Consider the following 15,322-nt stretch of genomic DNA (forward strand, 5'->3'; position numbering starts at 1 on the left):
TGGTCTGATTTAGTTTATACTGTTTATGGAGTGAGGAAATATTTGGTCATACTTAAAGCATTTTAAGTATTAAAATTGTCTATCTAAGAAAAAACCCATGCCCAATTGAGGTTAAATTTAGATAGAATTTAAACTCTCCCGTGTGAAGAATTGTTCACATTCTTGGCAATTCATTTAGCAAATATTTCAATAGTGCTTCATTTTGTAGTTTCTATCTTTTATTATATCAAGCATATATAGTTCTATTTTATTTTCTACTGTTTGAAAGGACTTTTGTTGAAAATGACTATTCCAAGAGAAATAATTCAGCTTTTTCATAGATTTATACAGGCTTCAAAAACAACTTTACAGCTGGGTAGTTTGCATATTTAAAGTATTACGTGTCTAATATCTTTGTTTAGATCATCTCAAGACAGAATAGTAGATTTCATAGCAAGTTCTGAAATTTTGAACCACAAAATGGCATATACTAAATCATGGAATGGCGATATGTATGAAAAATCTTGAGTTTTTGATTTAGTTGTGAATGTTTGATAAATTGAATACAATTTTATTGGAACTGTCATTTTATCTGTTTAAATGATACTGTTTATCATTCTTTTTGAATAAGATAAGAAATGATTGGATTCCTGATGTTTATTAAGCCTGGTCTGAGATAAGTACAGAAAGAGGTAAACCAGCATGTAGGGGTGGGGACATAACATGATCTATGTTTCGTTAAGTAATGGGGACATACAAGTATTTATCATAGCCAAGGTTTTTACAATACCCCAGTATGGCATTAATTGTGGCATAAGAATTTATAACATCCTTATGTCACAGTATAGGGAAATATTATTAATACATTTTCCCAGCATAATGTTAGCCTTGTGTGTACCTAAGGCAGGTGAAGGAAGTCAACTTAGGAGCGCTGTGATTGAATCTAAGGGTACAACATGTTTTTGTTTTAATCATCTGTAAATAACTGCAGTGTTTTTTTTTTTTACTATTTATATTAAACCAATCGAAACTTTTTCTAGAGAATTATTCGAAAAGACTTCCAACATTTGGTGTAAAATGACGGTGGGAATGGATAACATAAACAAGCTCCATTGGGAGCTGCTCATGATACTATTTTTATAACAGAATAATAAAGCTCTAACACCACATATAACTGCTTTATCCAGGTTTTTATTATAAAAAGTGATAAATTCAGAAAATATTAGTATTGTCGCCTATGGTAGAATAAATAGTACCGTTTTCTCTTTACCAAAGATGGCAAGGGAAATCAAAATCTTCCGTATAATCTAAAATTAAAGAGTGTAATGTTTGTGCTAGATTAAGAGGTACTTTTTAACCTCATTGAAATTGTAAAATGAAATAATCATATATAGTATAATCATTTAAGTACATAGAGCGCTGTTAAATCCATACATAATAACAATATTGACAATGATATAACAACAATGGTGTTCAAATATAAGAATGTACTCTTTGTATTATCCCCTTTCCGCAACCATTAATATGTATGTTTTGTAATAATAATCGCTTTTTAAAATATGACTTAAAACATTATACAGATTAATATCTTTGTCCTATATTTTGACAAACAGTGTAAGGGAAGTAAAAAGTTCATTTCATAATTATGTCCATCATCAATTATTAATTACTGTTGATGTAAATGTCCCTTGGTTTTGATTGTTGTTGTCTTGTATATCCCGAGATTATTTTTTTTGAAAGAAAAAACATGTCTAATAATCTTAAGCTTTATCAAATAACTTAAACATTTCTCCCAAAAAAACTCATATTTAAAATGGCAAGTTACAAAAAAATGTTCATAGTCTTCTGTAATAGTTTCAATCTGTAAAGTTTCAGTTTATTGTTTTTTGAATATTTGTGAATAAATGTTTGGTTATATTGAGCTTCAATTTATATATTTTACATTTTAATAATCTGTTGCACTTATGATACCCAATTGGAACTTCTTAATTTCTTTATTATATTATATTAACATTGTATAAACTTGCACCGAATAAATTTTTTTCTAGTTTCTGATTACAATTGTTCTTTTTACTTTTGTGGTATTAAACATTAACACATAGGTTGTCTTCTACAACAAACAAATTGTCGTCATGAAGATCTTATGTAATTATTTGATTTTTACCTGTTATATCAGTGTGTCAATGGTGTATTTGGCAGATAATATTACCTATTGTAAACACTGCAAAAATCCCCACAATTCCATTAATGAAGTTTAAATACATATATCAAAGTTCTTCAGAATTCAACATTATGGACCGACTTTTCATTTAGTAATTGTTGTTAGCCTCTTGGTGACCTGGAAAATTGAACTTGCTTCTGGTGCTTCAAATGGGCATGATGTTGCTTTCAAAAAACCAAACATGAAATCAACTGTTTTGTTTGCTAAATACATATTGCGAGACATATGGTGAGGTGAGAAAATTTCTGACAAGTTCAGAAAGTCATGATGACATAAGGTCACATAATGGGCCATCCATAATGAAATATGTCTTCAAATGCATTGAAACAAAACCATTTTAGGTATCTTGCTTGTCGAATCTAGCCGGTTATATTACGGCAATATTAATATTTGTGTCATTAGGGATACATCGCTGATCTATCATATGACCCAGAGACAAGGCTAAGTCAGTATAACCTTATCTAAAACGACTCAGAGTGAAACAGCGCTATTAAGGATGATATCTCCTTAGAAGATGCCTCATTTGGACAACACATTATTTGATGTTGAATATAAGTGTACGTATAGCCAAACCACCACCAGTAGACCTTGGAACATAGATATCAAATGGTGAATAGCTGACTAATTCCAGTTTATTTTAGGGTCAATTGTTGTCCGACTTTTAACAGGACCTTGTTTGCAATTACAAAGGCAAAACTGTTTGTATTAAATCATACGTATGCTATGAAAATATTTGTCGTCTCCTAACATGTGTTGTTGTCAGAGTATGAAAATTTAAATAACAGCATACTCATTGAAATGTTATAAATGATTGGTATGACGAGGATGATGACTGAACTATTAATCTTAATGTCAAATATTACATGTATTTTGCTACTAGCCTCCTCCGACTTTATGTGGTTGAAAATATCTCTTACTCTCCGAAAGAATAAATAGTCTGCCAATGGTCCCCGATCTTGACGTGGTTAGAAGGCTTTCAAACCAACTGTTGACTTATTGTGTGGAATGTTTCGGAAGTATTACATCAAATGACACCAAGATTGATATTTGTTCTTTAGTATCAATTAGCTTTTTTAAATGAACGTGCGTATTGATGTCAAGTGCTATTTTAATATATACATAGATCTAATGGACAAAATCATTTGAATTAATTGTTTCCAAATCGTATCGCCTCATGGAATTTGTTAATGGTCCCTGTCCATTCGTTTATTCGAAACACATCAAAACTCAGAAACACTTTTACCTAAAGATTTTAGACTTATTACACTACCAAGAATTTACTCACGTTTTTTTGGTATATTTCTACCCTCGTATATATCAGTACTGTTCGGCAAGACAAAAAACTTGTAATGTTATACTTTCTGTTTATTCAGTACTGATTTTAACAGTACTGTTTCAGTACTGATTTCGCCAGTTCTGTTTCAGTACTGAATTTGACAGTACTGTTTCAGTACTGATTTTGACAGTACTGTTTCAGTACTGGTTTCGTCAGTAATGTTTCAGAACTGATTTTGACAGAATTAGTATATGTACCGTTTTTGTATAATAATAAATAGTACTGAATAAACAGAAAGCATAATAACATAACAAGTTTTCTGTCTTGTTAAACAGTACTGATATATACGAGGGTAGAAATATACCAAAAAACGTGAGTAAATTCTTGGTGGTGTAGGATTATTTGTAATCATATTTTCTTGACCACACTTTTTCGTCAGCTTGATTTGATAATTTTTCAGGGAGTAATTGCACAATTGTTAATGCAACTCATCTTTTTCCGTTTTACTATAAATCGCACAAGTTCTTGCTAATGTAAAGGAGTAGGTCCAGTAAGACCCCTTTTTGGCCCCAAAATATAGCAGTTTTACAAAATTGTTAAAATATAAACTTTTAGTTATTTATTGGACAGTAGAATGCTTCTGCTACGTACATATGGGCTGTTTTTGACAATACAATGCACATATATCGGGTACCAGCACCATAAAGTCATGCTTAATTACTGAAATCTTCACAATTCTAGCATTTTAGTTAAATTTTAGACGGTTTTCGTGTAAAACGAAAGTGGCCGCATTCGTGTTCATCCTTAATATTGAAATATAAGTTGTATTTTATGATAATACATAACATATATAAAGGTTGAGGATGAACACGGATGCGACCACTTTCATTTTTGACAAAAACCATCTGAAAAGTTACATTTTTCGGCATATTTGGTAGATTTTTCATATTTGAGCTTGAATTGGATGGTTTTTAATGACTTAATCAGTTACAATCTTTCACATAAACTAATTGATTCAAATGAAATAGTCACTTAAGTGTTTAAAAAGTGGTCAAAATATTTGGTCAGATGAACCTGAAATTTGAGGCCAAAATCGGTCCTTACCGGACCTACTCCTTTCATAATTCCACTTATGTTTGTTTGTACTAATATGTTCCGCGAATCATACGTTTGGATATTATTCACTGTCCAACGATCCTGAAATAAAGCCATTTTATAAATAAAAACAATATGGTTTTTCAGGATGAAATTTTGAATGAAACGAGATAATCGACGGCTATCGGCAACGGAAAGGAAAACAAAAATGAGTAAATCGTAAATATTAGAAAATCAAAACAAATTGGAACGGGAAGATTTCAGATGGGCGGGCGGTTTGAAAATCCATCAATTAATTTTATTTGACCTACACATGAAAAGCACTTGCTAGCTGATTTATCGGTAAGTCATCGTGGAAGTCCTATTTTTATGTCTTCATATAGAAAAGATCTACATTAGACGAACACTCTGACAATTTAACTACGTTTCTGCTTGTCAAAGGTCATTCAAAGATCGCTAGAAAAATGAGATTAGTTGGTTTACACTTTTTATTTCACTCTTCTTACTAAATATTGATCTGCATTCAATTTATAAGAATTCTAAGAGGATTTATCACTTTCGCACTAGTACTGCTTTCCATTTCAACGATTAGCTACAGAGATATTATTAGTTATATGGTGTGCTAGTGACCTAATACGATATGTATGGGTCAGTAAATTCCATATGGGGTGAGAGGTAACTAACCATGTATTTTTTAGGACACCCTATATGAAATATGTATATAGTCACTACGTGTAGTCGATTAACCGATCATAAATGCAAAATATTATCAAACCTCATCTGAAAACTTTGGTTCATCGACGTAAATATTGTGCATAGTAACCTCTCTGTGTAAGGCAAGGATGCTCATAATCTTTGGTCTCCATTGATCTTTATTTTGTACCTAAAACCAAAAAAGGGTAAGTTATTCCCACAAATTAACTTACGAATCATTGAAAGAACAAACTCACATCTATCACAAAAGGATTTTAATTCAGTGTGACAAGATCAATGATACATGTATGATCAGTACATATGTAAGATCTCTTTTTAGATAGTTGTTGGTCTTAGCTCTTCGACTGTTCAAATTATGATAAAACCCTTTGCTTTCAAATATTTCTGCTTTAAACATTAAAGATATTAATCAAGAAAAGCGAATCGGACGCTGTGTTTAAAAATGAGCTGTTTAATTTTTAAAAGCTTGCACTTCGTCGAAATCGCTGCTGATGATCAGTCCTCTGGGTTTTTTTCAGCTTCATAGTCAGTTATTTGACCTTTCTTATATAAAGTAAACATTAATGAACAAATAACCTGAGGTTTCAACTGAATCATAGAAATATTCGGCTTTGAAAGTCACGATGGAATTAAATCAAGAAAAGTACCTCGTATTCTAGAAATTTTTAAACTGTTGGAGACAGTAAAGTCACAAAATTACTGCAATCCGAGGAAAATTCAAAAAGGAAAGTCCCTAATCAAAAGGCAAAATCAAAAGCTCAAACACATCAAACGAATGGATAACAACTAGCATATACCCGACATGGTACAGGATCTACAAGGAATTTATTGCTAACTTATATGTAAACCATTTGTTAATTATGTCTTTTTAAATTCCATGAAATAAATTAATTTTTCGTTAGTTTAGTACGAAATAAATCGACTCTTAGACCTTTGACATGTATATGTCAATTTTTAGGGTGCATTTTAGTAAAATAGTTCTTTGCGAGTTTTGCATTTTTAGCATGCATTTATATGCATAATTCTTTATTTGCAAAACAAACAAAACCAATTTTGGTTATGGCAAATACATAGACAAAACAAACATAATGAAAACTCGACAAAATTATAATAGATATGATAAAAACAGTTATTGGTCTACTTTCCTCAGTTCTAATGACTCTTTAATGAAAGAAACAACTGCTTTTACATCATTTGGTGTTGATGGATTTAGTATAATCACGAGTTTATCAGTAAAATTAAGTGTATTAAAATTTACATATTTTTGTATATAATATTTTAGAAAGATATCTCTTTTATTTTTATTAATTTTACAGTTAAAGAACAAATGGAATTCATCGTCTAAGATATTACATACTTTACATTTTCTTTCATTTCGTGGTATTTTTGTATATCGTCCAGTTTCTATTAAGAGACAATGATCGTTTATTCTAAATTTGTTTCTTTATTTGGGTGCGATAGGTAGTATTTCATTTGGTCATTTATATTAGATTTAAGAAATTTATAGAGATATATTTTATTATTTATTTTATCATCAATAAGAGTTTGATAATAGTTAATATAACCTTTCTTTAATTGGGGTTTTAACTTTTTAGTCGGCTTTAAAGTTTTAGTTTCCTCAATAAGTTTGATGTCAATATTTATATCTTGTACAACATTTTTAGCGAAAGTATACCAAGAGTATGTTCCCTTAGTATCTAAATTTTTGGTTAATTTAAAGGCTTCATTAAGAAGTGGGTTTAGATTTTCATTATTTAATCTAGATAGGTACATCATAGTTTGGGTTTTTATGAAAGTTTCTAATGGCAGAAGTCCTAGTTCAATTCTAACAGCTAGATTTGTTGAGCTTCTTTTTGTCCCCAGTACTTGTTTAAGAAATCATCAACTCAATAGTCAGTGCTTTGTTAGAGACAATATTTTTTACAAACTTTCATAATTTGCTGTTGAAGAAATAATTAAGAAACTAGAATAACAACACTCTCATGCAAAAGTGACATCAGCAGAATTTTTTAATTGCTTTAAGGTCCTTTTTGGTCATATAACACTTTTTGTCATGTAATTACATGATATATTATTGGTTTAAGCGTTCCTGATGAAGGTAAATTCAACAATGGGCTTCAGATGCATACACTTGGTAAGTGTGTGTTCGTAAACAAGACATTCAGATGTTTTTAGTTGTTCACCTTTGCTTCGTTGGCTTTGAAAACAAGTCAAAGAAAAATCACACTGCGGTTTGTATTTTGTCTACAAAGTGACCAATTAATAAACATTTGTCAATTGCTACCTGGAGACAAGCTACTACAATATTGTTAAAAATGCTAGAACTACAAGTGTAAATTTTACATGTAATCAATTACTTGAGATAAAACTGTCTTACTTCGTCAACTTGGTGTTTTTGTAAATTAATACTACTTACACAATTGTAAATATAAGACAGATGTAGAATGAAATTCAAGGTAACAGTTGGAAAATATCTTTTTTTTTTGTTGGTTTTAGATAATTCTGATTTTATTAAAATTTGAACTCTTGTGTATTTAAAACAATTATAAAGTTTACAAACAAAATTATCAAAAATCATAACGTCTATACGTCTTGAGGAAGTATCGTCCAATATTGAATTTGAAATAATATCTGGTATCATTACAAGCATATCAAAATGTGAAAAGCATTCGACGAAAGACAGTGATATTTGCATTGCATCAAGAACCAGAAATCTTGAAATTTGTAATATTGAAACAACACGGCAAATAATCTCAAACAGTGAAACAAAATACAAAAGTGAAAATCGTCAACATCGAATTTTACCTTTATTTAAACATCAGTAACAAAGTAGTAAAATTTGAATAGGCGGAGATAAATGGTTTTAGACTATTACACGAAACAGTTGGAACCGCTTACTCATTAGCAGTAGTACTAACATCAAAAAATATATTTCCGTAATTATCAATTGATAGACTTGATTAATCGTTCTAGAATGTTATTGAAGATCATTGTGAATAAACCATTTTTTGCACATTTTTTTCATTACATGCAGTAATAATTTTGCCGGAAACGTGACCAATCCTAGACAAACTAATAAAGAACTTTTGATAGCAGACAAAATATTACCAGTTTTCTTAGTCAATGACTAATAAGACAATAACAATCAAAACCAAGGAGTAAACATAGACTCATAAAACCAAAAGACATTTACATCAACAGTTACAAATAATAAATAAGAAACAACACGAACTCCACTAAAAACCGGGAGTGAAATCAGGTGCTCCTTTAATAAAATTGAGAATGGAAATAGGAAATGTGTCAAAGAGACACCAACCCAACCACAGGACAGACAACAGCAGAAGGTCACAAATAGGTCTTCAATGCAGCGAGAAACTCCCGCGCTGCTTAAAAGTAAACTGATAAAAGTTTCATGAAATTTTTTTATGTGGTTTCCTTGGAGTTGAGATAAAACACTGTTGCAGTAGTATATAAAGGCCAAACTTCTACGTTCAAATGAGCATAACTTAAAATAAAAAGGTAATCATTATTTCTTGTCGATGTGTGCAAATCTACAAATTTTGTTCTTATTATCTACTAAGTTTTGTGAAATTCTATCTCATAAACATGTTTAACCCCGCCGCAATTTTGCGCCTGTCCCAAGTCAGGAGCCTCTGGCCTTTGTTAGTCTTGTATGATTTTAAATTTTAGTTTCTTGTGTATAATTCGGAGTTTAGTATGACGTCCATTATCACTGTACTATTATGCATATTTTAGGGGCCAGCTGAAGGACACCTACGGGTGCGGGAATTCTCGCTACATTGAAGACCCATTGGTTGCCTTCGGCTGTTGTTTGCTCTATGGTCGGGTGGTTGTCGCTTTGACATATTCACCATTTCCTTTCTCAATTTTATTATGTAGATTCAGAGGATTTGGGTTGACGTATAGTTGCAATAGTACATTCATGCCAACATTTTACATTCAAAGGGCATAATCATAACTTATTGATATGCTCCACTACATACAAAGTTTAGTGACATGTGCTGTGTGGTGTCATAGGAATAGCGATGAAAAGAACAGGACTGAATATATGATAGATGGACAGACTGACGGACTGACGGACTTTGATCCGTGGTGTATAAAAACGTTAACCTTAACTGATCATGAACTAAAAAAAGAAAACTTGATTTTAGAAATAACGTTAGTTTCATGACCTCAATTTCATAACTAGAAATGGGTGCAGTCCTTGCCAGTACATCAAATTAAATTGGTAGCTAGTATATTTGACCAGCAACAGTTAAATTGTGACAGTTTTAGATTTAGTTATATAATATAGTTTTTTAGATTCCCTAATCGGTCTTTGTACCAAAACCAAGCAGGATGCATTACATAGATTAATAAAATATTTAAAAAAGTCTTTGATTCTTGATATAAACAATGAAGATAAGATAAACAAATTGCACATAAAACTTTGTTTGAAATTAGATTTTTCCGTGATCCGCCTTTTAAAAAATCAAAAACAAAATTGATTACCCAGTTAAAATCACACAAGTAACCTGCATTTATATTTTGATAAATATCAAACTCTTGAAGTCATTTCATCATATAAATTGATCATGTTCTAAAATGTAGCAGTTCATATACATTTATAAGCCTAACAATTTGATTATCTTGAATTGGGAACTCTTAAGTATCATAAAAGACATGAACGCTGCCTTCAAATTAAAAACAATATTTATATATATGTCAATAAAAAAGTGCGACAATTGATAGCTATTATTTTAAGTAATAGTATTTTCCTGCACTGGAAAGTAGAATGGTCTGACATGAGATGCCTTAAACACGCCAATCTGTCAAAACATAACTACTCCTATGTATATGTCTAACATATATATAGAATTATTCAAAAGCATATAAATCAAAAGCAGAACTATCAACAGGTTGGGTCTGAAGAAGACTTTTCAATAGACCTGCTGGGGTTATAAAATCATGGTTTTTGCACTGAGGCAGTTGACTTGCTTGTGTCTGTAAAATTATCTTAAGTCAACTTGGGAAGTATACTTGGGAATATATACATCCCTCGCCGGGATTCGAACATATCACTACTGAGATATCGTGGCACCAAAACACCTTGCACTGTATCCGAAACGCTAGTCCACTCGACCACCTAAGCTTCACAAAAATAAAGCTTTCGATGCCAAGGTGTAACCTTTCCTCCTCGGTTTTAATTTAGCGTCGTAATACAGCACATGTTATATAAGGTATGAAGATGGAATAATTACAGATCAGCTGATTAATCTATTATAAAGGATCCTACAAATTAATGCAAGATGCAGTCACAGAAATAATTATGTTATAAGTACGTCTGAACCAGACAGCTCTAAAAGAGGTTTTATCCATCGGATCACCTGCAGTTATGATGATAGAAGGCTTACAATACATTCTGTTTATATAATTCGTCTAAACATCAGCAAGACAATGTGAGATCTGTAAGTTTTGCTTTCGCAAATATTTTGTTCTTCCCTCGCCTGAATTCGAACTCATACTACTGAGATATCGTGGCACCAAATCGCTTTGCACTGTATTCGACACGCTAGACCACTCGACCACCTAGGCTATACAAAAATAAAGCTTTCGGTGGCCCGGTGTTACCCTTATATATAAACAAGTCTTATTCAAAACTACGTTTAATCCTATGCTTGTTCATGTATATATATATATATTTAAAGGCTTACATTAAGTATTTCCTGCAGTTTAATTGTCTCTTGGCGGATGCCAACTGCTACAACTGCATTTCTGATGTCCTTGTATTTGTCCCCACAAACTATGTACCTATCATGACATTCTTTTACCTGCAAAAGCATACATGAACAAAAGCAATTTCAAAATATTAATAGCAGTCAGCACAAAAACACTTACTTTTTGAAATTAAAGATAAATTAAAATGTTACTGCTGTCAAAATATAAAAAGGAACATTTGGTTTGCATACGATTTAATATTTATTTTCAAAAACTAGATTTCCATTCTCAATTTTATTATAGACCTTGTTTATATAGTGTTATTAATGCTATTGGTTAAACGTAATCCTGATGGTAACAAATAACTATATACTTTGTAAATCTATTTTAGCTATCCCTTCAATTCGTGGTTTGAGTAACTATGCATAATCCCGGAACCTTACTTTCAAGTCAGGTAGTTGTATCCATCTAAGGAAGTCATAACTGCATTGAACTGCTTGGTAAGTATCAATTCCAAAACCCCTACATAAATGTTTAACCAAATATTTCCTAAAATGTATAAAAAAAGATAAAATTTTATTGAGAAATTTATAAAGATAAAACTGATACATTTTTTTTATAACTTTTAAATTTAAATATTTCAGCTGCAGTTGAGCACAGATTGCTACACTGTAGTTAAATCCTCTCTATGCTTTGTGATATCAAAAAGTCTGAACAGTAGACTTATGAACAGCAACAGTTGCAAATATTAGACATGTTTTCACGTTGTATTTATCACTTATGTTACATAGATGAATAGATAAGCGTTGATTCTTGAAAAAAAACCCAAAGAAAAACACGAGACTAGAGGGCAAAGGGTATGTTTTCTATAACTTAAACTATTGTGTTAATTTTCGTTTCAAAATTTAAGTATGTTCTTAATTAGAAGGTATTGTGAGTGAGTTTAAGTAACCATGTTATCCTGTCTAACCAAGCATTCTTTTTTTTTTAATTTGAGAAATCTAAAATCACTATGAATTGGTGAAAAATAGTCAAAATGTAATACACAAAACATCTGTCTTAAAATATCTTTATATTATCAGACATTTTAATAGTATCTATTTTACAAAATATGACACATTCGAACTTATTTCTAATATAATAGAGATTAGAAATAGGGAATGTGTCAAAAAGACAACAAGACCAAAGGCAAATTTAATGTATAAAATGTGTGACCAAATTTATTAGCAAGAAGCTTAATGATTTTCTCGTATTGGAATCTGCGAATAAACATTTTTAAAACTATGAAGTCAAACAAATGAAATCATACTATACTATATTTTATAAAACAAAAATGTACTAATAAAATGTAATCATTTTCGTTCGAATATGTGAAATAACCCAAAATAATCGGTTAAACTTGCAATTATTACAAACATATCTACAATAACATACAAAACAAGAGGAAAATAAAAGAATAGGAACAATAAAGCGAATACAGGAATTCGATCCCCAACCGACAAGTCTCTACCTTATTAAATTATCCAATGAAAAAAATTCATTTAGAAAGCAAATGCATATGATTAAAAGAATTTGACCAGATTGAAAAATTAGAAAATACCGAGTTATTGAACACAGGGAAATTATATTTTGATGAAAATGATGACACTTAACTTCGAAGATGAGAATTAAGTATTCTAATTTCTACAAAGACACACAGGAATTTAAGCAGACCTTGTTTAAGTTTAAACTTCTAATATCGATTTAAAATTTTTCTGGTGTAAATATTTTATTTTCCAAATTTCTCGAAAATGTTTTTGGCGTTTTTGCTTTTAATAAATGGTTAGTAAATGGCACTCTGTATATATTAGATCAAATCGGAAATTGTTTACCGTGGTACAGTGTATCTTTTTTCATTATAAATGGAAAATACATTGCCTCGTATCGTTTCTTTTGTCGACTAGTATAATTTAAAAAAAAAAAAGCTATAATCACCAAAATACAGAACAAATATATAACAAAGAAGTACAAAAAACGTCTATCAAATTTAACAGTACATTCATTGCTAAGAGTCGCGTGTTTGACGTCAAAATGTAAACATCAATATGAAATAATACGGTTGCCTATTATGTACATGTGTATGTATAAAAGTACAAGCCATGTGTGTCTGTTGTACCGATATATATTATATGGTCATTTTATATATGGAATATACATTCAAATTGTAACCCATTCGTAGCCGAGGTGTCTAGCCGATATTTTGATGTCAATCACACAAAACAGATTTCTATGACGGGGAAGATTCACAGTGAAAGGCTAATAGGGACTCTCACAAAAATTATTCAAATATACAAAAAGTATGAACGAAGAGAACAGGCATAATAAGAAGGTTTCACAAAATACTGCCAAGCTGCCAAGGAACGGTTAATAATACATAATTAGGACAAAAGAAAGAACAAGACAAAATGCATAAATGCTTCACAGTAAACTGTCTTTGCAGATAAGGGTGTTAACAAATAAGACAGACAGGCACAGACGTATGCCATGTTACACAGGTTGCAAAACCAACATATGTATTTTGTTATTTCTTTTTGTATAGTCATTTATTTTAAAATCGTCAAGTTCTATTCAAATTCAATATTCTATGTGTTAAACATAATTTCAACGGTTAATCAATTTCACACAATTTTTTTTTATATTAACACCAGACATTAAATAGATTTTCGAATGGAACATTTTTTTATAAAAAGATCTTTGTGCCGGGTGTGAAATTTTTGAAAAATTAACATATATTGGTTGAAAATTAATATCTTTTTGTTCAATAAAAGACTAAATTACCTTAAATTTACAACTGAAGCTTTTAAAAAACTATCTTACCTTGGCCATGCACAATGTCCGTCATCGCATAGCTGTTTAGCTGTTTCCATAAGTCTTTTTACTTCCCCTGGTATTCCTCCTTGTGGAATTCTTAAAACTTTCTGAACATAATTAGCAACAATTGATAATGCAAATCTAATCTTTGCGATGGCTTTTATTTTTTCCAATATTCCAATACTCCAACATTTGTTTATAATACGGCATGTTTCTCTAATCATATTTGTAACTATGGTTATTTCTTTTACAGTGTCACGGTAATATTGATGCTGCTGATGAAGGGAATCCTACAAAAATATTTTTAATAACAACTATCAGTGGTTATATCATTCATAAATCTAAAAAAACATAAAGATTGTCCTTCAAATCGTTTGTTTCGATTCCGCAGACATACTGACAATAGCGATAATGATGTGGTACTGAAATCTTTGGATCAAGTATTAAAGGATGCATATAACTTTGATTCTTTACTGCTCTTCTGTTTGTACTAATATTCTGTACAAATCAACTTTGAGTATATCATATAGACAAGTGTCGCCGAGTTAGCTTTCTGCATGGTTCTTGAGGAATTATTTCATATAGGTTTTCTTAAATCTACATTATTTGTACCTGCAAATGTTTTGTCTTTTGTGTTATTGTTCAACAACATAATCAAAAGCTTTCTTGGTTTTCTATGTTGCTATTCAACCGATCAAGGTACAAAGTGAAGATTTGTTTAGTATTTAAAACATTAGTGTTATTCATCAAAGTGTACATTAAAAGCAAGTCCTAGTAAATTAATGCATTTGATAGACAATGTAAAGGTTTTCAATTCCCTGACAAACTTGTATATATTTCTACTTCAAAAAAGTTATTCAAAAGAAATCATGATTAAACATTGCTTTACCTCCATACACTGTAAAATTAAAAGACACAATTCTAAATCTTCCTGCTTTCCAGTTGTTTTAACAAGTTGACTGGTTCTCTCAAAAAAGTAAGTAAGATGCTCTTCTATATCAACACCACTATTGAAAAAAATATATTATGATTAATATGCAGAAATGTGAGAAATGGATCACTTCAGAAATCTTTGCTTCAGATAATAAAAAAAAAATGAATTCGAAAATCCTATGGACATAGTTTACAATGTTCACATAACATCGAATAACCAATGATATGACACTGTTTAGAGCAGCTCAGTACATTGTATAGAAAAACATCGCTGAGATAAACTGTATATTTTGCTGTACCTCCTCTAGTGTTTTTTTTATAATCTGTGTTGTTGGGTCTTTGTCCTGACACATACTACACATCTGGTCACGTGTGTCAAAACTAAATCGAAAAACGCTGAACAATATTTCCTTGAAGATTTTTTTTTTTTTATCAAATAACATTTTATACTTAATCTTTTATCTGCTGTACAATTGATTTCTTTTTATGCTGTGTACCTTTCATAAGGTAACAGATACATGAAAATGATACCGATA

General features: G+C 30.7%; 1 protein-coding gene across 1 annotated transcript in view; it reads right to left on the reverse strand.

Annotated features, from left to right (window-relative positions):
• The window catches only part of LOC139482706 (E3 ubiquitin-protein ligase RNF213-like), a 419,318-nt gene that overhangs the window by 53,731 nt on the left and 350,265 nt on the right, over positions 1-15,322 (reverse strand). Inside the window, exons 58-62 of the mRNA XM_071266774.1 lie at positions 14,743-14,860; positions 13,860-14,143; positions 11,447-11,552; positions 11,000-11,116; positions 5,347-5,454 (exon numbers count right to left, since the gene is read on the reverse strand). Coding sequence (XP_071122875.1) covers positions 5,347-5,454; positions 11,000-11,116; positions 11,447-11,552; positions 13,860-14,143; positions 14,743-14,860 — 733 coding nt within the window. The remainder of the gene's footprint in view (positions 1-5,346; positions 5,455-10,999; positions 11,117-11,446; positions 11,553-13,859; positions 14,144-14,742; positions 14,861-15,322) is intronic.

This window comes from Mytilus edulis, chromosome 1 (assembly GCF_963676685.1).
Source record: "Mytilus edulis chromosome 1, xbMytEdul2.2, whole genome shotgun sequence".
NCBI lineage: Eukaryota > Metazoa > Mollusca > Bivalvia > Mytilida > Mytilidae > Mytilus > Mytilus edulis.